Here is a 24069-nt window from a genome sequence, read left to right as displayed (position 1 = left end):
CAGATAAGCGTAACGTGTCCTCCCAGTTCGCGCTACAACATTGAAAATTAAATGACATGATGCTGCGCCTGTTCATTAATTAATCTTACGTTATTAGCCTGAGAACGGGCACCTGGGGTGATTTTTACACCCCAGTGTCAAAAAAGTGAAGCTTACGTCACAGTAATTTTTTTTTATCGATCGAGAATCCATACCTATTTTTTTCATTCGAAAGTTCCAAAACCTAACCTAATACCTATAACCTCGTATAATAGAAAAAATTTAGGATCTATACATTTATATAGTACAGACTTATTAAAACTTGCTGGAGTGTAAAAATCACCCCCAGATGACTGTTTACGTTACAAAAATTAATAAAGTATGATAAGAGTTTTATGTTATAAATTCGAAATAATAATATGAGCTTAAATAAGGTTATGAGTATATATATAGAGGAAAGTCCCCTATTATGAGATAGGCTCCTAATATGCGACAGCGAGGTTTCTGCTAAACTAATAGGCCTTATCTGTTGGTTCCACCATGAACTTATTGCCTTTGGGGTAAAACCTATTTAGTCAAAAATTCATTGTTTGATCGTGCGTGTAGTCGTTGCAGAGAAAGAAATTGTGAAATTGGATATTGTCAAGTGTCATGGATATGAGTCTTTAAACCTTGTTTATTATATGTATAATTAATAAATATTTGGCAATAAGTTCTGCAGCGATAGAGTAAGGTTGTATTAATAGGAAAATACGGGATATGTTGAGTTGCTCAATTGTAGAGATTAGATTTGGTGATCGCGAAACCGCAAGGCGTGGTGCTCGTAACATGAGATACTCAGGGTACTCCTGGGTTGCTGGAGTATGAAAGTTATTGTATAGTAATAAAAGAAGAGAAAATACTATATTAACGTTAAGGGAAGGTTTATACGAATTTATAAGTCTGTGCTGATCTTGATTTGAGAGGAAAGGGTGGAGGGGGAAGATTAGGTACGATATTGAGTATAAGTGGGTTTACGATTGTTGCAAATATGCTTCTCCATTACATTTGTCTTTCAAAAACTTTAAATAAAGTTTTTTAATTGCAATATCATGTATTTTGCACTTTATTAGCGATTTCCCAGGGTCTCTCATATTAGGAGCACACTTTTTCGATTTTTTTGAAAACTTATTTTTTACATTTTTCTAATTTTCAAAAAAATCAATATTTAAATTAAATTTTACATGTCAGCATCTTAAAGCTTATTAAATTTCCTTCAAAATGATTTACTATATTTTTCAATTCTGCCCATAGACTTTCGGCAATCACACAAAATAGATGTGGTATCTCATAATCGGGGTCTTTCTTCTATATATTTTATTTATAGATAATAAATAAATAATAATGTATAATTAATAACACATTATAATATAAAATAGAAAAAATAAGAAGTAATAAAATATTTGTTAAACATTTATTTAATGCAACATGGTTAATAAAAATATGATATTTTTTAAATATATTTATTATAGTTTAATCCAATTAATACATGAAAAATTTTAGGAAGATCAAATTTTAATATAAATATTTATTTTTATTTAAAAATACTTTTTATATAACTTATATTCATACGTATAACATAGTAAACAAATACCATAAAATACATTATTTTTAATAATTCTAGAACTGCAAACACAATATAAAAGATTTTATATGATAGCGACTAATCTTATTTTAAATTGATACAAAATGGATATTATATAATATCTAATTTTCTTTTTTTTTCTAATAGTAACTAGTTTTTTTACGAATTTTTAAATATATAAAAGCTTTTTATTAATTAATGTCTTTATTTTTTAGGAATATTATCATAATAAACCGCTTAAGGTAGTCGTCTCGTCAGGGCATGTATTAGATAAAGTTTTCGATTTTGGATTTTATATCAAATTATATGATCAGCTTTGCAGTCGATTTTTTCTGTGGCTCCTTACCGACTATTTACTCTAGAAAATTGATCTCGAAAATCACAAATTTTGCATTACTTCATACAGAAAAGAAGGCTCTATCACGGTTTCAATAACATATTTTCGTATTTTTCGATTAGATGAAGTAAGAAAAAAACATTGCTTTTTGTACATTAGATTTCGAAGAATCCGATGCAACCATAAAATATATAGGTTACCGGAGATTTCGCTGCTAATTTTTTAGTTTATTTTAGTGAAAATGCGGTAATCGAGCAGACATTTTTTGGTCGAGGTGAGGTTGGGAAGACTTGGCAACGCCGCTGGCTAATCACTGTAGTTGCAGGTTATGGGGCTCGTCTTTCTTAGCCGAATTGGATAGTGATTGACACTCCTGTCATGCGTTTTGAAACCCTTTCTCAGTAATTGTCAAAATTTAATCGAAAAGGAGATGATAACCTTTCTCGACGACTCGCATGATCAGCTGATCAAAACGGAGTCAAATGAGAAAAATCACATAATTTGGAAAAAGTAACATACTTTGTCACGTATGAAATTTTACACCATAATTCATAAAATTATTTTTCCGTTAGCAAAAATTGTCTGAAATATATTTCTGAACGTGAAAACTGGTGAAAACCTACAAACAGTCACATGACTAGCACGTAGCGAGACGCCTACCTTAATGTGCTTGTTTCATTTTAAAAATATGTTTTTGGTTACTCGTTACTTTTTCCAGAAAATGTTGAGTAAATCTATATATATATACCTATATATTGTCCTCTAATACTAATAAATTATAGAACAATCAAAAATATATGATATGTAATTAATAACAATGACTCTTAATTGGAGTGTAAAAATTACTTCAAATAATTATTTATGCAAAAAGAATCAGACGTAGGTTAAAGACGTGTCTGATAGATAATTTTATTTAATGCTTTTTAATAATTGGATTTGAATCAGATTTGAGCTCTTAAATTAACTTGAAAATAATGTAGTTTACTTTGGAATTACTTTTCTACAAAGAATATTAATGATTACGCTACTATAAATAAAATTCTTGAAAATAATATATGTGACTATCAAAATAGTTCTTCTTTTGAGCACGGTAATCAATTACAACTTTACAGTATAGCTTAAATGCTCCATTTTGTGCAATTTATATAATTTAAAAAAATGCATCCACTTTTTCAAATGCTGAGCTTTAAAATAAGGATTTTAAAACTAGAAAAACGCTTGATTTACACGCCTCATAAACTTTAGATTAGTAATTTTAGGGTTAAAGCATTAAAGCATAATGTCGCTCGTAGCGACAAAAAGGTGTATAGGATGTGCGATGTGCGCTAATGAATTGATGGATCTTGCCTCGCTGCAAAATCCTAGCAAATCACTTTCCTTGATAAATGCGTCATTTATTCTTTATTATTCTGTCTCATTATAAATTCCGTTTCATCAGTTAGTCTGTATCGAATTACGCACAATTGTGTACATACGCATGTGTATTATATCTCGTGTTTAATTATGGTAATCTATATTTTGATTATAATCTCAAATCATTATTAACCATCATGGAATAAGGTTTACCGCAGATATGTAATAATAATGTGCAACATAATATTCGTAAAAATTAACAATTCAGCTTTAACATTTATTTTAAAATTATATTTATTTATTAATAAAAGTTTCAGAATTCGTTTGAAAGCATTTTTATTTATAGCATATTTATTCTGTATTTTTATTTTTTATATATTTACAAGTATTGTTTTTTTAAGCTGCAGAAACTTTATATAATGTACAATATTTCAGATTATTTTCAAATATTCTATTTTCTGCGAACTCGATATTGTCAGATATGTTATAATTAAACTTGTGTTTCATACTTTTATTTTCCATTTTTTACACGTTTTGTGATATTTTTGCAAAAATTCATTGCAGCCACATTTTGCTATTTGGTAAGCAAAGTTCTTCAATTCTTCATGTTTCTAACTTAAAATATACTTGCAATTTATATATCATTTGTTAGGAGGTGACGAGGAATTAGGGCAGCGACGCGAAAAGAGAATGCACGAACACGACAACAATATATAGTCAGAATAAGAATATATATTTCAGATACACAAGTAATCACCGTACGTCGTGAACGAAGGCAAAAGACGTGTACGTTCCGTTACGATCGAGAGACGCGAGAGAGTGGAGAGAGTAAAAAGACGCGAGCGTCGTGTCCGGAACGACACTGTCGGTAACGTCCGGATAACCGAGATCGCAGCGCCCGCTGTTAGGGTAACAGCGGAGATCGTTCTATCCAACACTTCCCCTCGATGCGAGAACGGATGATCCTTATTGAAGAGTAGTTATCTGCTTCATTCCGGATAAGGCGATGCACTTCTCGAATTTGGGTCTTGGTATGCCCTTCGTAAACATGTCAGCCACATTATCGTCTGTAGAAACATGTTCGACACGTAGGCGTTTGTCCTTCAGGGCCTCTCGGATAAAGTGGTGGCGAATAGCGATATGTTTGCTACGCGCATGGAAAACTGGATTTTCTGCAAGTTTCAATGCACCGAAGTTATCGCTAAACACCTCGATGTCGGTTAACTCCTCGAATCCTAGTTCGTTGAGAATAGCTGTCCAATGAATCGATTCCTTGGCTCCCTCCGTTAGCGCCATATACTCTGCCTCGGTGGAGGATAAAGCGACGGTCCTCTGCTTCCGTGCATCCCAGGAAATGGGACTGCCGCTCAAAGCGAAAACATACCCGGAATAAGAGCGCCGATCGTCAGGACAATTTCCCCAGTCGGAGTCGACGTACCCCTTCAACGGCTTGACATCAGGTGAGTATACCAGTCCGAGGTCTAGGGTCCCCTTGAGATACCTCAGAACCCTCTTGGCAGCAACCCAGTGGGCCTTTCCGTACGAATTATTGAACTGGCCCAAACAACTCGCCGCGAAGCTTATGTCCGGTCGTGTGGCCAATGCCAAGTACGTCAGGTACCCGACCAGCTCTCTGTACGGAACATCTTCATCCAGTTCATGAGGTTCTGTTTCTTTGACGAGCCTCTTGTTAACATCTATAGGCGTACTGACCGGTTTGGCGTCTGTCATGTTGAAACGACTCAGGAGATCGGTGATGTAACCCCGCTGATTCATTGTCACTCGATTATCTTCCTGACTGAACTTTATCCCTAAACAGTAATTGATAGGTCCAAGATCTTTGATGTCGAATCGGCAGGAAAGCGATCTTCCGAGTTCCGTAATCGACCTGGAGTTCCTGGATGCGATGATGACGTCGTCCACATAAACCGCGATCAGGACGATGTCTTCCCCTTGTCCTATATAGTACAAACACGGGTCACCGTTACAGGGTGAAGCTCCGAAATCAATCAGGGCTTCGTGTAATTTTTCATGCCACTGTCTTCCAGCTTGGCGTAACCCGTAGAGAGATTTCATGAGTAGGCATACTTTGTCCCCCTGATCCAATTCGATAAGCATGCGTTCCGCCTTCAATCTGATGTCCGGGTCCTTCTCACTCCTCACTATGGCTACCAGGATGTCTCTTAGTTGCTTAGGGGGCTCCATCAATATCTCTTCCGGCAGCTCACCGTTAAGGTATGCAGTAGTTACGTCGAATTGGTTCATCGTCATCCCGTGTCGGGCAGCCAGTGCAGCAATCAAACGAATCGTACTCAGGCGGGCGACTGGGGCGAACGTCTCCGTGAAATGTATCCCTGGTTTTTGAGAGAATCCCTGAGCCACGAGACGAGCTTTTCTACGCTCCAGGTTGCCGTCAGATCCAAATTTGTTGCGTAATACAATTCTGCTGCCTATGATTTGAGCACCTTTGGGACGATCCACCAATTCCCAAGTATCGTTCTTAATAATTGAACGAATCTCTTGAATCATAGCATCGAACCATTCCTCCGAATTAGGACCTGCTAGTGCTAGTCTCATCGGTATTTCGGATAGAAAAACCTGTTCGGACGGATTAGATTCAGCGTACTGTACAACTTCATTGTACTGCTTCCGCGGGCGGCCGGGTTGTCCCGTCCTGATGATTCTTGGTCTTCCTGGTCCTCGTCTGGCGACAGGTTCACCGTCCACAGGGGGGTCTTCGTCGGCGTCGTCATCCGCGTACTCGTCTTCCACGCAAACTTGATTGCCGTTAGAGGGCTCCATATTTACCTCGATAAAATTCTGTTCCCGTCCGTCTTCCTTAGCTATGGCGTCCTGTTCACAATCTTCCGGAGAGAAATCCTGATACTCTCCGATCTTCGGAGGTGTGTGACTGGAAAACTTGACGTCACGAGATACGACGACGACTTTTTCCTCGGGTAGCCAAACTCTATACCCCTTTGACTCTTCCGAAAATCCAACCAGGATGCCCTCTTTGCACCGTGGTTCGAGCTTGCTCTTGCCCGGTTTTCCGTCGAGGCAGTGAACTCGACAGCCGAATTCGCGCAAGTAACCGACATCGGGAACTTGTCCGGTCCATTTTTCATATGGCGTCTTCCCGTTTAAACTTTTTGAGGGACAGCGGTTTCTGATATGGTTTGCTGTATTAACCGCTTCAGCCCAGAAGCACGGCGGAAGTCCCGCTTGGATGAGAAGACATCGCGCCGTATCGAGCAGACTGCGGTTCTTGCGCTCAGCAACGCCATTTTGTTGCGGATTGTATGGAACAGTTAGCCGCCTCGTGATTCCGTGTGACTTCAGGAAATCTTCGAACTCGTTGCTCAGATATTCCCCGCCGTTGTCTGTCTGCAAACACTTGACGTTACATCCCTTTTGATTTTGAACGAGGGTGACATACTCTCTAGTGGCCTTTAAAACCTCGTCTTTCGTTTTTAGGAATCTCACTTCACACCAGCGCGAGTAGTCATCGATATATTCCACGAAATATCTTGCGCCGCTCATGGATGCGACACGCATGGGTCCGCATACGTCCGAGTGTATCAGGTCCAGCATGCAAGATTCCCGCGTTGACCTCTTTGGGAAAGGATTTCGATGCATCTTGCCTTTCAGACATGTGTCACATTCGGGGTCGTCTCCCAAGTCTCTGCGTGTTAATCCGAGGACAGTTCCCTTGCGTTCTGCTTCGCGAAGATCTGAAATATTCAAGTGTCCGAGTCGTCTGTGCCATGAAACGTTCGTGGTAATCGCCGAAGAAACTTCAGATTCGGTCGCGACACGAGCGGATTCTTCGCATTCTCGTATGAAATAAAGACCGTCGATCTTATCAGCGACCAGCTTTTTATCTCCGTTGCGGTCCAACACCGAAGCGCCGTCCTTTTCAAAAACAACCTTGAATCCTTGCTCTGTAATTCTTCCGACAGACAGTAAATTGGAACGCAGATCTGGAACATGCAAAGTATTCTTTAACAATACGCTTTTAACCGAACCGAAAACCTTGGTCTCGAATCCGGCCGTGCCCTCGGCGACGATTTCGGTTGATTCGTCGTTCGCGAGGTTGATTTTTCCGCGTTTCGAAAAGTCAGCGTCGGAGAAAAACGCAATGTTATTGCACAGGTGCGACGTCGCGCCGCTGTCGATACACCACATCCGCGCACGTCCCGCGGATCTCGCAAGCAAAGCTTCGCTGGCGCACAACGACACTGGTTCGCTCGTTTTCGCGAGTTCGTTATCTGTGGCACTTTTATTACGGCACTCTGCGGCTTTGTGTCCGAACAGCTTGCACTTATTGCACCGAATTCTCTTCTTCTTCGATTGAGACTTATCTTGATCGGCCTTCGCGCCCTGATTCTTCCGCGGCTGAGTTTTCTTGTTCACGTACATCACACTTGATCCAGACGGCTGCTCGCTCCGATGGGCGTCGTGCTCTTCGATAATTTTTATACGTAGAACGTCGGGATCGGGTAACTCATCACGCGACTCGATTGCGACACGAAAGTTCTCGTAGCTCGGAGGCAAGCTATACAATAACGCGATCGCGAGCACTTCGGGATTCACGTCGACTTCCATGTCTCTCAATTTATCGACAGCGTCGAAGAACTACATGCTCACGCACATCGCCGCCTTCTTCCATCCTGTGCAGCATGAGTTGCTTCAAGAGAGTTGCCTTTCTCGCTGGTCCCTTGGATTGATATATCGTCTCTAGCTTGCGCCAAACATCCCTCGACGTATTGCATCCCTTTATCTGCTTCAATTCCGTAGCGCTGATGGACAGGACGATGTCGGATTTCGCCTTGCTGTCGCCTTTTATCCAGGCTGCGATTGCGGCTGTTCTTTCGGCGTTATCAGCGATGATTTCAGGCTTGACGTTAGTCCCGTTCACGTAATCCCACTCGTCGTTTCTAATTAACAATGCCTCCATGTGTATCTTCCACGTATCGAAATTTTCGCGGTTAAGCGGCTCAAATCGCGAAACGTGAGTAGGGTTAATCATTGTTTTACGGATCGATGCAGTAACTCGATATTATGCGATAAGGAACGGTGGCAAATATGGCCGTCTTGCTTTCTACTTTCACTACGCGTATCACTGCGCGCACATCTGGGCCCATAACCTGTTAGGAGGTGACGAGGAATTAGGGCAGCGACGCGAAAAGAGAGTGCACGAACACGACAACAATATATAGTCAGAATAAGAATATATATTTCAGATACACAAGTAATCACCGTACGTCGTGAACGAAGGCAAAAGACGTGTACGTTCCGTTACGATCGAGAGACGCGAGAGAGTGGAGAGAGTAAAAAGACGCGAGCGTCGTGTCCGGAACGACACTGTCGGTAACGTCCGGATAACCGAGATCGCAGCGCCCGCTGTTAGGGTAACAGCGGAGATCGTTCTATCCAACATCATTGAGAAGAAGAAAAGGAGTTGTCGATATTGCTTAGATAACATTATTCATGTCTGATATCTGTGTGTATGTGTGTGTGTGTGTGTTCAAACGTTTTAATATTTTTAAGATATCTATACATATACTTATTTTGTTATATCGATTTTATATATGAAATAAGCTGAATTTTTCTTTATGTGCATCTCATTGTGCATAAAACAGTATACAATTAATATTAGCCCAGTCAAATTAAGATTTTTGGATGAAAAAATTCCCGGCAAGCTGGAAATTGGTATACAGGTTCATTTTAGTGTTCTTTTAAACATACTAAAAGTCCCCATACATAGAGCGTGAGCCGGCTGCGCCATCTTGAAAAAAAGAGTACAAAAATGGGTTTTTTGCAAATAACTCGGAAATTATTAGTTTTACGGGAAAGAACATTCAGAGCGAAAATGTAGCTGATAAAATTCCTCGCAATTTGGTTTTTTGTAGAACTTTGTACGACCGTTAGTTCCCAAGATAGATTTTTTTGAAGCATTGGGCAAATGAGGAAAGAGCTGTTTCTTCGAGTGTTTTTTCAAAATATCTTAGTTCTGGCTGTCCGAAAGTAAAAAATGCATACAATGAAAGTGAAAGATAATTAAATTACCTACAAAATGCATTATTTATGTTATACCGCGCGACTAATATTTTTAAAAATATTACGGTTTAAATGAAATTTTGACTTTTGGAAATTGTGAGAATAAATATTTCCTCGCAATATAAGTCAGAAATGGGTAGTTCTACGTAAAAAATTGTTAAAATCAAGTAGAAAGGTTATTAAATTTTCATTATTTTGGTTTTTGACCGATTTGCATACGACTAATAGTATTTTTGATATCCGTAAAAGAAACTGTTTTTAGGTACACTTCTCAAAATGGCAAACTTTCGAGTTATCTTTTTTAAAAAAATACACATGTTTCTTGAAGTTTATTAAATTATTTTTAAAATGATTTTTTATTTGACTTTCTGTGATGAATACTTCCAGAGATATAGCCTTTTAAATATTTGTTTATGTTAAAAATTTCTTAATAATTTACAGTTTTTTTTACAAAACATGACATAAAATTACTTTAGAAAAAATAATATCGACATTTTTTCAAAAGTTTATATGCATATGTATGTGATCCTGCAGTGAAACCGGTTTTGAAATGAAAGTTTTTAAAAAATTGTCATTTTAATTATGCCTTTCTTAAGAGTTTTCGTAAAAAAATAGGGTTTGCCACACTTTTTTGTAATTTTCTCACAATCAGTTTCTATGAGAGATACGTACAAAATGTTTTAGACCAAATTTGAAGCTTATAAAATTTCCTGAAAAACAGTATATTTGGCATTAATATGTGACCAACAATTATACCAACAACAGATGCTAGAATAATGTTACTCTTTTTTCCTCAGTTTACCGTAATTTTTAATGATTTAAATATTGTCGAAAAAATTTATTTGGAAATTTTTGCGGTCGGCGTAAGTTTCAAATCTCATTATACATGATGTAAGCTTTCCGTTGGTCTTTGGGTTAAATTTTTAAGACAGGTAGTATTCGAGATATAGGGTGTCAAAAGTGGCCGCAACAAATTTTTTTTTTATATGCAGTTTTTTATGTTTTTATTGGTTTAATTATTAGTATTTCAACAATAAATATGCACTGTGTGCTCGCCTCTGCATAAAAAACAGAAATTTGTTGCGGCTACTTTTGACGCTCTATATCTCGAATATTACCCGTCTTAAAAATTTAACCCAAAGACCAACGAGAAGCTTACATAATGTATAATGAGATTTGAAACTTACGCCAACCGCAAAAATTTCCAAATAAATTTTTTCGACAATATTTAAATCATTAAAAATTACGGTAAACTGAGGAAAAAAGAGTAACATTATTCTAGCATCTGTTGTTGGTATAATTGTTGGTCACATATTAATGCCGAATATACTGTTTTTCAGGAAATTTTATAAGCTTCAAATTTGGTCTAAAACATTTTGTACGTATCTCTCATAGAAACTGATTGTGAGAAAATTACAAAAAAGTGTGGCAAACCCTATTTTTTTACGAAAACTCTTAAGAAAGGCATAATTAAAATGACAATTTTTTAAAAACTTTTATTTCAAAACCGGTTTCACTGCAGGATCACATACATATGCATATAAACTTTTGAAAAAATGTCGATATTATTTTTTCTAAAGTAATTTTATGTCATGTTTTGTAAAAAAAACTGTAAATTATTAAGAAATTTTTAACATAAACAAATATTTAAAAGGCTATATCTCTGGAAGTATTCATCACAGAAAGTCAAATAAAAAATCATTTTAAAAATAATTTAATAAACTTCAAGAAACATGTGTATTTTTTTAAAAAAGATAACTCGAAAGTTTGCCATTTTGAGAAGTGTACCTAAAAACCGTTTCTTTTACGGATATCAAAAATACTATTAGTCGTATGCAAATCGGTCAAAAACCAAAATAATGAAAATTTAATAACCTTTCTACTTGATTTTAACAATTTTTTACGTAGAACTACCCATTTCTGACTTATATTGCGAGGAAATATTTATTCTCACAATTTCCAAAAGTCAAAATTTCATTTAAACCGTAATATTTTTAAAAATATTAGTCGCGCGGTATAACATAAATAATGCATTTTGTAGGTAATTTAATTATCTTTCACTTTCATTGTATGCATTTTTTACTTTCGGACAGCCAGAACTAAGATATTTTGAAAAAACACTCGAAGAAACAGCTCTTTCCTCATTTGCCCAATGCTTCAAAAAAATCTATCTTGGGAACTAACGGTCGTACAAAGTTCTACAAAAAACCAAATTGCGAGGAATTTTATCAGCTACATTTTCGCTCTGAATGTTCTTTCCCGTAAAACTAATAATTTCCGAGTTATTTGCAAAAAACCCATTTTTGTACTCTTTTTTTCAAGATGGCGCAGCCGGCTCACGCTCTATGTATGGGGACTTTTAGTATGTTTAAAAGGACACTAAAATGAACCTGTATACCAATTTCCAGCTTGCCGGCAATTTTTTCATTCAAACGCCCAAAAATAATTTAATTTGACTGGGCTATATCGCCCTAATAAAACATATCATAAATTTTTGGTATATACATGAGATTAGAAAGGATTATTTTTTCTATAAAGAAGAAGTTATTTAATTTTTAGATGTATTAAATATTTAAATGTTACATTTCAGTCGCTTCCATATAATATAGAAAGTACACACCATATGTACACTACGATGTACATGCATACAAAATAGTTATAAATGTTATAATCTCTCGAACTTCCCAGGTATGTAATGAACAAATCTAAAGTTCTTTGTTTTTATAGACACGCATGTGCGCCAAAAGTTTTCGTATTCTTTTTCTACCAGCTAGAGAAACAAATTGTATATTATAAATAAATTTGAATATACTTTTAGCGCACATTTTATATGTATTTAATTGCATTATATTGTCGAATATATTTATATTAGACATTTTTTGTACAAAAATATTATAAAATATAGATGTATTTAAAAAATAAATATCTCTCAGACCCTAGCTGTATTATAGAATTTAGTTCGTCAAATATTTATTATTGTTGTTATATAACTAACAAAAGAACTTCGCAAACTCGAGAATTCTGATTTTGATGAAACGATTCTGAGGATTCTGGAGGATGAAACTACTCCTCGTATATAAAATGGCTTTTTGCTTTTCTTGATATATTTCGAAAAATATTCGAGATATCAAAAAATGTTTTATACAAAAGTTTCACGGTAAAAACATTTCTATTTAACCACATTAATATTTTTTAAAAATATTTTTTTTCGAAGTATAGGTTCCAATGGAAGTATACGAATATAGAAAACGGGCTAACTAAGTCAAGGGGTTGGAAAATATGTAAAATAAAAATAAAAATAAAAACTTTCGCGCATTATTTACCGCGCTTGGTTCTTAGTTAGCCCGTTTTCTATATTTGTGTAATTTTTTTTAAATTTAAACATTTACTAATTGTAAGTAGAAGAGGAATGGGCTAATTGAGAGTCGGGCGCAGTAAGCGATGCGCAAACTTTTTTTTATTATATATACTTTATTATTTTCTCATACGTTTCGGTCCTAGTATTGGGCCATCTTCAGCAAATAGTTGACGGTTTCATAACCGTATTTCATAACCGACGACTGTTTGCTGAAGATGGTCCAATACCAGGACCGAAACGTACGAGAAAATAACAAACTATTAATCAAGAAAAATTTGCATTGTTTCTCTTCCACTTGGTGATTTTCAATAACAGTCTTTTACTACAATTTTTTATTTAACCAGTCTTACCATAAAACTTTTGTATACAACATTTTTTGATATCTTGAATACTTTTCGAGATATATCGAAAAAAGCAAACAACCGCTCTACATATGAATAAGGGTACTCCTTAGAATCGTTTTTGGGCCGCAACTGAAAATTTCTTAATTCGTCTATTTACTTCCCGCTACATGTGTGTAAAGTTTCATCAAAATTAGAATTTTCGGATTTGTAAGGTTCTCTTGTAAGGAACATTAAAAAGTTTAATTACTTTATTACATTTTGAAACAACATTTTTCTGTGATTTTTGACTTACAAAATCAAAATAATATTATCATATATTTGTAATTATTCCTCATAGAATTTTAAAAAATACTTTCAATAAAAATTCTTCCACACGGAGAGAAATTATTAGTAAATTTTACTTAAGTTCGCTAAACAAATTTTGCCAGAGTTTGAGTTAAGTAAAATGTAACTGACAAGTGAAGCAAAATTTACCAAATACATTAAGTAAAAATCGCCGGACTACTGTTGAGTAAAATTTACCTAGCAAGTTAAGCTAATCTTCACGCGACCGCGCGATGTTAGCGTCATAACATTAGACGCGATCCGCGCGACCGCCGCCGCCCGCGCGCCGCGAAACGCTACCCTCTTTTGTCGACGTGAATGACGTGATACGTGGTCCCATAATGGCTTCCGTCTCTGGTGTTGTCAGTGAGTGCGATTATATGTTCTGTGGTGCGGATGCCCGTCGCGAATAAGTGCGACCGCGCGTTGTTTCAGAAAGCTGTGTCCGTTGGTGGGTCGCGAGTCGCGAGCCCACGAGAGCTTGCGCGCGCGTTGCGAGAGAGCAGATCGCGATGGTGAGGCTATACGTTTCGGCGCGGCGCGATTTCACGCGTGTTCGCGCGTGACTCTTTCCTCTCCGCACCGGCGGTGATTTAAAAACGAGCGACACACCGCATACTTTGGTGTGTTGTGCTTTATTTACTTCTCTACCTTCCCCCTTATCTGGGGCGTGTGACTAGTTTCGAGAGTGTCGGCGACCCGTCCGAAAATCCGCGACGGCGTGCTTCCGCGGCCCTCCTTCCCTCCCCCGTCTACTACCTGATCGTCCGTTCGCGAGACTCGTCGGACGATCGATATTATATTACCGTATCAAAATTTGTAAATCCTACTTATACAGTTGAGTAGAATTTACCAACTACTGCAGCTTAACTAATCAAGTAAAAATTATATAATTCGTTTGGTAATTTTTACCTAACCCTGTTGGTAAATACAGCTTAGCCAGTTCGGCACAACTGTTTTAGTAAATTTTACTTCGCAACTATGTAAAGTTTACTAACGATTTCTCTCCGTGCAATATTAGAAAAATACTATGCTGTATTGATATATTAATTATGTAGATCAGGTAAATTTTTAAAAATTGTTAGCTTATATTTGTAACTCGATCTATATGTTAATTAGACGCTACTTTACTACGATAAAGAAGTTACTTGGCTTACATAGTTTCTTTACACTATCGACCCGTCTTTCACGAATTTATCGGTACACTTGTGAAAAACTCGATATCGATAATGGTGTTATCATTATTCCTGCCTTCTTGGTCATGAGCATAAAAAAAAAACTTTATCAGAAGTAGCGGTGGCGGACGAGGTCGCGGCTTGAAAAGGAAAAATTCTTTGACACAATTTTAAAAATATTTTCGGGCAACCGAGCGGGTTGCAGGTCACCGAATGCACCTTCATCTCGAGTGAAAAACGGGTCAAGAAAGACTAGCAAGTTATATCAAAGGACACGGGCACAAAGCTAATATCTCGAATGCATATCGTGCTCGTGCCTCCGGCGGAGCAAGCGGCAACGTTTCCAGGAAATCGCTAACGGAAATTTCATCGTCACGAAATGCGAACAATATTCTCAGACATCGCTGCGGAACTGGAATAAGAGCCTTCCTATGCCGAAATGTGTAGACCTCGTCTTATATAACTATAAACGTGTGTTGTGTAATTAATTACACATTTCATAAATTCATAATCACGCACCGTCGAGAAGCGATCGCGGCAGGAAACCATGCAAATTCTTGAACAATTAATCAATAGTAATTAGTGCTTTGGCTCTGTAGTTCCAAACTTTGACACCCGATATTTCGACTTGAATTTCACATGGTAATTAGGAGGATTTCAAGGGATTCTACCGCTAAAGTTTAAGTTACAATTTATTGATTATTACTTCGAAAATATTTAATTCTATTTCCAAGAAGACATTACATATATTTATATTGTTTTAGGCAAAGAGGAACAACTTAAATCAGGTTGTTATAATTTCCGATATATCTCGCACTCTTTCCACATCCTTACACCGATTTCTTTTTCTCGTACCTTTTCTATATTTTACGTCGGAAGTTGGCGCGGCTCCAAAAGCTTCTCAGCTTCTACATTTAAACTTTTTACATTTGGTAACCTTTTTTACAAATTTCATGGCATTTCAGCTCGGATGTTCAGCTTTGAAGCTATCATTTTTCTCAACTTTCCATTCGTCTGGAATAACGGCGAGGCCGCGCCGCGCCGCGCGTGATCGTTAACGGTGTAGTCTGTCAACAAAGGTCGCCGACCAGGCGCGCGGCCTTCCTCATGAGCATCTTCTAACGAATTCACCCCCGCCGATTATGCCGCCGCGCCGCCCGCCGCCCGCCGCCCGCCGCCCGCCGCCCGCCGCACCGGTAAGAGCGCCGGCTCTGAAAAATAGACGTTAAATCAAAGCAGTCGTTACGAGGTCGAACGAGGTTTAACGGTTGCCCGCTCAAAGCCTCGACGCCGCGCGTCGTAGGGATTCTCGTTAAGAGGCTTTTCCCTTGGACTTTAACCACCCTAGCGCCACGATCGCCCCCTGCACAAACATTTGTACGCGTAGGATATAGATTTTTTATCGGTATCTTCTTTTAGCGGCGACAAAATAGATGACGGCCTTGCGGGAATCCGCGTGATATGGACGGATAATCATGCATCTCTCGTGCTTCCTGCTTCTCTCTCTCTCTCTTTCTCTCTTTAACCATCGGGAAAAATAAAATTATTCCGACAAGAAGACGCATCCAATGTAAAGTAGCCACAAGCGCCATGCATGACCGGCAACATTCCGTAAGTTTTCATGCGGATGAAAAGTGATGCATACGGTGGAAAATACTTTTTAGCCGTGTCTGAAGGGTATCTTCAGCGCCGTGAAACGTTTGCACGCCAGGGTTCGATAGGCAAAATAACGCGGATACGAAATACAACGTGGAAAAAAATTCTTTTGCAATATTTGTTTCCAGTTCAAATGATACAAATACACAAATAGAATGCATAGAATTTTATGTGTGATAACTAACAACGTGGATAAACTCGTGAATAAAAACATGTAAAATTAACGTATATTATTAAAATTAATAAAATGTAGTATGTGCACACTATATGTATCATGTTTTAATATTTTTATTTAATAAAAATATTAAAATTTAATAAAAAACTGTAATAAATGTTTTGCTGAATATATAACATTCGTTTTACTATGTAACCATGATTAAGATATGTGTGATAACATATCTCAATATTTATAATTGCATCATGCAGATATATATATTATTTTGTTAAATATTTTTTTATAAATAAAAATAAAAATTTTGCGACATCAAAAATTATGAAAATTTTATGTTCTTTATAATTGCATCATATATAAAAAATACAATTATTCATATAAATATCTGAAGTAAAGTGAATTGTTATATATATTTGGTTTCTCTCAAAAATGTTATTAATATTTTCTCTGTTTGTGTAGATGTAAGTTAATTAAAATTTAAAACATTGTAGTCAATCATTGTTAAAATATTGATATGGATTTATTTCAAGAGGAGAATTATTGATTTTTTTCTTTTCAGTTCAATGTATACCTTTAGAAAATTTTTTAAACAGATTCTATATTTATGAATCTTTTAAATTGTTCTGAAATGCTGTATTATAAATACCTTTGATTTACTGGTTTATTTGAACGCTGCTGCGAAGGCTATTAGTTATAGGTCATTTAGTAATTAAATTAAATTTTATAGCTGCAGCTAGGAAGCGCGAGCGTTTTAAAAGTGAAATATGAAACTGGGTGTTTGACTCATATTCATGCGCAGGCGAGCTCATATTCTAAGGAAGTTCGACTTAATAAAGGCCATCGTGATTTAATGCCAATTTCTCGGTGCATCTAACGGTGGTTACCTCGAGGATAGTCGAGAAACTCCGGTGCCGAAAACTCGTTTTAACATCTGCGATAAGGAACTGAATTCGTTACATTGCATAGAAAATTGTTGATGATGGTGAATGATCGATATTAAGATTATTGTTCTGAGTTGAAAAATATCTATGTATAATTCCGATCAATTTATCAGTCTCTAAAAAATACAGTTATATTAAGCTTAAACTTAATAATTAATATTAAACTTAATAGAAGAGATGAAATATAATAGAGTAAACATAGTGAAAAATGCTTAGATAAAAATTGACAACGGTCCTTGTTTACAAATATCAAACTATAAATTGTATTTGTGAATTTCGTATATGAACCTTTGATTGCGTATAAAGTTGGGTCTAATCAACCAAATTTAAATGATTTATATATGAAATAGGGGTAGAAGAAACCAACAAAGAGATTGGTTTTTGAGTTTTTGATGCCAATATGTTCAGTGTTCTAAAATGTCGAAATATTGCATTAAAATCGCATGTCCGTATGTATGTATGTATGTATGTATGTATGTATGTGCAGATTTGATGTCCGTGATTGCTCTAACTTCCGTAAATATTGAGATATCGGGCTGTTTTTTTTTAATCGATAGAGTATTATTCAAAGAAGGTTGGTATTGAATTTGGCGATGATCGGTAAAGGGGTTCTTTTTTAAAAAAATTTTGTATTTTTTTAGAAATGTCCATGGTTGCTCTAACTTCCGCAAATTTGGAGATATCGATCTATTTCTAATTTTATTATATTTTTCAGTCTTTTCTACCCCTATTTCATATATAATTTTTAAAGATTTGGTTGATTAGACCCAGCTTTATACGCGATCAAAGGTCCATAATTTTGATCGCATATAAAGCTAAGCCTAATCAACCGAATTTAAAAGAATTATATATGAAATAGGGGTAGAAAAGACCGAAGTAAAAATTGTATTTTGAGTTTTCGATGCCAATGTGTTGCTTATAAATTATATATTTATGCAACCGTAAATTTTATTCATGCACCAATTGTTGGTTATTAATTAATAATTTCTTGCATTAGTCATGTAGTTTACTCGATTTAATCTGACATTAAATAAGGCAAATTTAGTTTATTCAAATAGTTTTTTTTTACAGTGTATATATACTTTAATGTTTATTTAATATTGTTACTGTAATACTACAGCTTTGTATGAACCTTTTTTATTCGCGAATCAACAAATCCACGTATTCTTTTTTAATCTACAGACCATCGAAAGTTTGATTGTGAAACTAATAATTTATAATTAATTTGTTTCAGAATATCCAGCAGCAGTGACGGCGGAAATAGTCGATGTTAACATGAACTCGTTGGACGGCACGACAGGAAAGCCATTAGATGTCGATCTGCCACCAACTCTGCCGATGACCTTCGGCACGGAAAATTCAACATCGGTTTCGGCGCAATCAGGATCCACAGCCCTGATGCCCTGTGTTGTCCACAATCTAGGAGAGGGCACGGTAAGGGCTTATTGAAACACGTAATTCGTTGATTGATGCATGTGAAACTGGTACACAATTAAATATGCGTGGGCAACACTCCATTGTTTATATTATCCTGCAAATGAAATAAAATCTGTCACGTTATATACACACATATATATATATATATATATATATATATATATATATATATATATAAATATAAAATATAAAAATATAAATATATCTATATATAATTAAATAAAATTTTATTTAATTATATAGTATATTTATAATGTATGTAGTACCTACATATATAAAATGTAATTATAGAATCGGATTAAATATTTAGGGGAGACCGGGGCTGAGCCGACAGCGGGGCGAACTTGACACTAGGCTTTTTGCCAATTTAAATCTATCGTAGAAACTTGCCTTTGCTACTGTAAATGCGTCTTTATGTGCCAGTATTATCAACGGAATTTGGTAACATTCTGAGTTATAGTGTAATTTTTAACGCGACATAAGTGTTTTTGATAGTGAAAAGTAATTTTTCTGATCTCTCGAAAATGTCTACTCTTTCATCGAGCTTTACTCTTGCGAATCTACCGCTAAGTGATTTTGATGGGAAATTCGATGCTTTATACGAATCCGATAATAATTTTTGCATATTTTCAAAATTTATATATTTTTGGAGTAACAAAAGTAAAAAACGACGTACGGGGCTAAGTCGACACGACGCCACCGGGGCAAAGACGACACTAACCTAAAGTGACATTATCGCAAAAAAGGTCACTGTTTCGTCCGATTCCGATGACAATTTAAGGAACATCTGTTGCGCGTGTTCGGAAAACATTTCATTAGCTTCTAATAACAAACAATGCATCTTATGCAACCGTATGGCTCATGACGAATGTGTGCGCACATCTGATCGCGAGTTTACGTGTATAAATTGTTTTTCAGACAGTTCAGAAAAAGATAATTAAAAGTTTAATCTTTTTTTTTTCATTATTTTAAATAATTGTTTACTTTGTTCCGACTTTTTGTTTCTAATACACAATGTCTTTTCATTTGATAAACAATGTATTTTTATTTTTAAACAATAAAAAAATAAGTTCCAGATCAAATTGTGTCGATCAAACAAAGTGTTGAGTTTGCCCCGGCGGGGTGTCGAGTTCGCCCCGTCATTTTTCAATTCGAAAATTTGTCTTTGCGTCACTTTTCCTTTCCTGGCGGCAAAACAAAGCGACGTACAGCAAAACTTCTTGAATCAATTTTGCACCTGAAGAAACACTCTTTAAATATATATCATTGAATTTGCCTAAAAATTTTAATTAAATATTAAAAATTGCCTTTGAAAAAATAGTGTTCGCTTAGCCCCGGTCTCCCCTACATTTTTTATTTGTTCCTCTAAAAAAATAAAAATTTCTTGATTTTTCGTTTCGTTAATGCTGCACGTGCTAATCGAACGATTAATAGTTGTCGAATAGATAGGGCATAACCATATGGCCACCAATATTCTGTAATTATAGCACAGCAAACGAGCTTTCTCTGTAACTGGTATTATCGTCACGAGCTATATTCATTAATTATAACCGATTTTGTGATAATCAGTGTCATCATACGATAGAAAATCAAATTTTCGTTCAAAGCATGAATAATATGAGTGTTAACTAATGAAAATAGATGAAATACCGTAACTGTTAACTGGTAGCATTTAATTTGATATAGTAAGTTTGCAGGCAATAGAAATAAATTTATGGTGAATTACACTAGCAGTAAGAGCGTTTCATTTTCCACGTAAATTGTTGATTATTTATTTGAATATTAGGTTCTATAGGCGCTTTTCACTTTTTTACTTTACGTGAAAGTATCGCGAAAGTGCCAGTCGTCAACATCGATAGAATGGAATAGTTGGGGCGGATATCAGTATAGCCAAGCGTCGATATCGATGTAAAGTCGTGGCGACACAGAATCACAATTGGGTCAATAGTGATGCACTGTGGTAAATTCAACATCGACGATAAAACGAACATTATTCTCGATGCTTTGCGCTGACATAAATCGCGAATTTTTTTTCCTTGAAAGTTCTCAAGGGGAGTCCCAAAGCCGCCTGTGATACGGACTTTTTAAAAATACTAGGAACCCCTTAACGCCATGTAATTAATGAAAGAATGTAAGCCCGCTGTCAACAATATCAGAATTCCGTAAACCCTTTGAATAAAGTCCACTCGATATATATTATTGCTTCACTGCGCGCCATTGCACGTTCCTTTCTTAGTTGATCCCGAGACAAAGTAGCGTTACGCTTATTTGCACCTTAATTATGCAGGACGAACCGGAGCGACGGAGCAACGTCCTCACAATTGCACAAAGTAAAAGCATTAGTGTTATCTAATTTTCGGCACGACGAGATAACAGCGGGAATAAACAAGATTTCGTCAGTCCGGGGAAATTTTCAGCTTCACCGCTCCTTTTTACGAATCTTAATAGCGGAATGATAATTTTTTTTTAGAATCGATGCGACAGCGTCGGGTAAATCACTTTGCCCGGTTTTGCAGATAAGAAAGATACGTATACAACGAACAGTAGTTTCGTCGGAGAGATAGTTTATACAGAAAATTAAATATACATTTTTTTGTGCCGATATGATGGTACACGTATATATAAGTTGTGACTTTTACTAATGCTGGAATATACATTTTCTGTCCTTTTGTTCTTCCATATTGTTCTTTGATATTGTATATTTAATTATCTTTCCAATGTATGTTATTTTTAAAAATTAAACAAAATGGTAGGTGAACAAATAAAGTAAAATGTAACATCAGGAATATTAATAAATTAATATATAAAATAAAATTCTCCCTCTGTGTGCATAGGGCCTTTAGGAGGTTTCAGTAATCGGATTTATTTCAGGCTGACAGGTGATTAGCCCATCGCGCAGGAATATTAATGTATCACAATTAATTATACATCTTTTGCGACACATTTTATTACATAATGTAACGTTTAACTATATAATGTAATTGATTAAATTAATTTTAACTACTTGCTCAAATGTAGCTTATTTCTTCTTAAAATTAATACATGTAATGTTATACTCAAGTCGCATTAAATATTTATATACTTGTTTAAAATATTTCGTATATAATACTTTGTATTGTACAATTCGTATGCGTTAGACGCCACTTTGTACCTAAATCGAGTCGCTTATTTGGCAAGTTGTGTAAGTCCAGTTTTGAAACATCATGAATTTCAATGAGACGCGAATATGAACCGACACGTGACGCGCGCCGATCATAGCTAGGTTTTCGAAACTGAAGTCATACCATCGCCGAAATGGATTGGTAACACTCGGGATGTCGATACGCCATTAGATAACACGCTGATATCTGCGAGACGTAACGAGATTGCGCGAAATAATAAAACAGACCCGAATGCATTTAGTACAATTTAACGCAGCACGCGCATAAAATTCTGCGGTGTAATCTCGCCTCTTCTCGGAAGAACGCAATTCGTGGCGAGAGAATTAATGCGGCGATTACAAGTTTAAAGCGCTGTTTAATTAATCCGATGTTTTCACAACTGCGTTCACAACTGCCTTTCTTATGCGCGGGCGGCGTCGCGACTTTACGATGTACCTATACCCTCTACGTAGAGCGCGCGAGAATTCCTCTCTACTCTCGTGGTTAACGTTGTTATCAAGTTTGTTTTCTTTGTTTACCGCACAATAACTTTGCTCGCGCGTGTATCAACGCAAAAGTTTTTCCTCGCGGAAGAAAGCGGCGACGCCGCCGCGGATTTACGTGTCCCGAGTCCGCGTACCGAGATCGTCCAGAGAATAGAAAAATCCTTCGCGCGTGGAAAACGCGCGAATACAATCGGGAAGTCTCTGTTATTAAAACACCGAAAGCACCACCGATGTTGTTTCAGCAGGATGGATGTCAGCGTACAGCCTGTCATAACTTAATACAACTGGCATTTGCCCGCCGCAATGTTGCGCTGATTTAACATGCGACGCAAACACGGAGCAATACAATCAAATAGAGTTTAATGAACCATTTAATGAACCTATTGCTTGTTCAACTTCATTCACCACTACACATGCACGCGTCAAAGTTGGATAACACGACGTAGAGTATTAATTATCAACTATGTATAGTCGCCAATTTATCGATCCATAAAAATTAATACAAAACCTCGCCAACATGAAGCTCGCTATTCAAAACATTTCCGCTCGTATAAAAAGAATAATTATATTTCATCTTTTATTGTCGCAGATTTTTATCTTTGCTGCACATCATTTATTATGAACTAAAAAATGGATATTTTTAAATCATTAACCATATTCTTATGCACAAATTTTATTTTATGACAATCCTTTCTCATAGTTTTACGGATTTAATAAGATTCTTGATTTCCTAGAAGGATGCTTTAAAAAATGGTGTCGCGCGGAAGAATGCAATCCACTTTCGTGTACGACGTTTGACCATTTCCAGAATCTCAAGAATTTAATTAATTAATTTGCAGCGTCCTCGTGGTTAGATCTTATTAGAAATAGTTCCTTTTGCTTTCTAGGAGAAGATGTAGTTACAGAGCTAGGCGCCAAATTGCCGCGCGACCGAAATTCCAAACTGCAATATATTGCATTAACGCAACGATAAATTTAAAGCGTCATTTAATTAATTCCATTTTCGCGGCGTTTTACTCTCTATTATTATGTATTCGCCGCGTCACATATGTAAGTATCGTAAGTGGCGATGCTGTTACACGCGAATAACGTGAAAAATGGCGCGTAAATATTTCTCCGCTCTTCTAATTCGGGAGGATGTCGGAGTGAAGTTCTTTGGAGCTTACGTACGCGCGTACGTCGAGAAGATACCTAAGAAAAATACATTGGAGTGTTTTATAAGTAAAGACAAATAACGGTCGGAACTGGTGTTTACATAGTATCAAAATTTCCGACGCGAAAGAGATAAATCCGAGACGCATTTGTTACAAAACGGAATTAAATATATTGTTTTTTTTGCATGTTTTGTGTTTGTTATTAATTAATAACACATTGCGGATGGATAACGAGATATTTCGCGTTTCATATTTCATCGTGACGAGATATCTCGCATTTTTTATTTATTAATCTAGAGTAGTTATTACTCAGTAACATAACAGTGATTTTTAACTGCAAACCATAAGTAACTTAACTCTTTGACTGTCAATGACGCGAAAGAAAAAAACTGGCAGTACTCTTCATGACAGAAAAATCAGCACATTCGAAAAAAGATACTTTTAACGGAACTATTTAGAACAGGGCTCTATATACTTTTGGGGTCGCTGAATTCAAATCTGAAATCAAA

General features: G+C 36.2%; 1 protein-coding gene across 3 annotated transcripts in view; it reads left to right on the top strand.

Moving 5' to 3' along the window:
- Positions 1-24069, top strand: part of LOC139812571 (lachesin) — a 151505-nt gene that overhangs the window by 78282 nt on the left and 49154 nt on the right. For all 3 annotated transcript variants that reach the window (XM_071777464.1, XM_071777462.1, XM_071777463.1), the window contains one exon: positions 18558-18757. In XM_071777464.1, coding sequence (XP_071633565.1) covers positions 18599-18757 — 159 coding nt within the window. In that variant the 5' untranslated portion in view covers positions 18558-18598. The remainder of the gene's footprint in view (positions 1-18557; positions 18758-24069) is intronic.

The sequence above is a fragment of the Temnothorax longispinosus genome, chromosome 5 (assembly GCF_030848805.1).
Source record: "Temnothorax longispinosus isolate EJ_2023e chromosome 5, Tlon_JGU_v1, whole genome shotgun sequence".
Classification (NCBI taxonomy): Eukaryota; Metazoa; Arthropoda; class Insecta; order Hymenoptera; family Formicidae; genus Temnothorax; species Temnothorax longispinosus.
The sequence above is the reverse complement of the archived record's forward strand: the minus strand, read 5'-3'. Positions and strand labels throughout refer to the sequence as shown.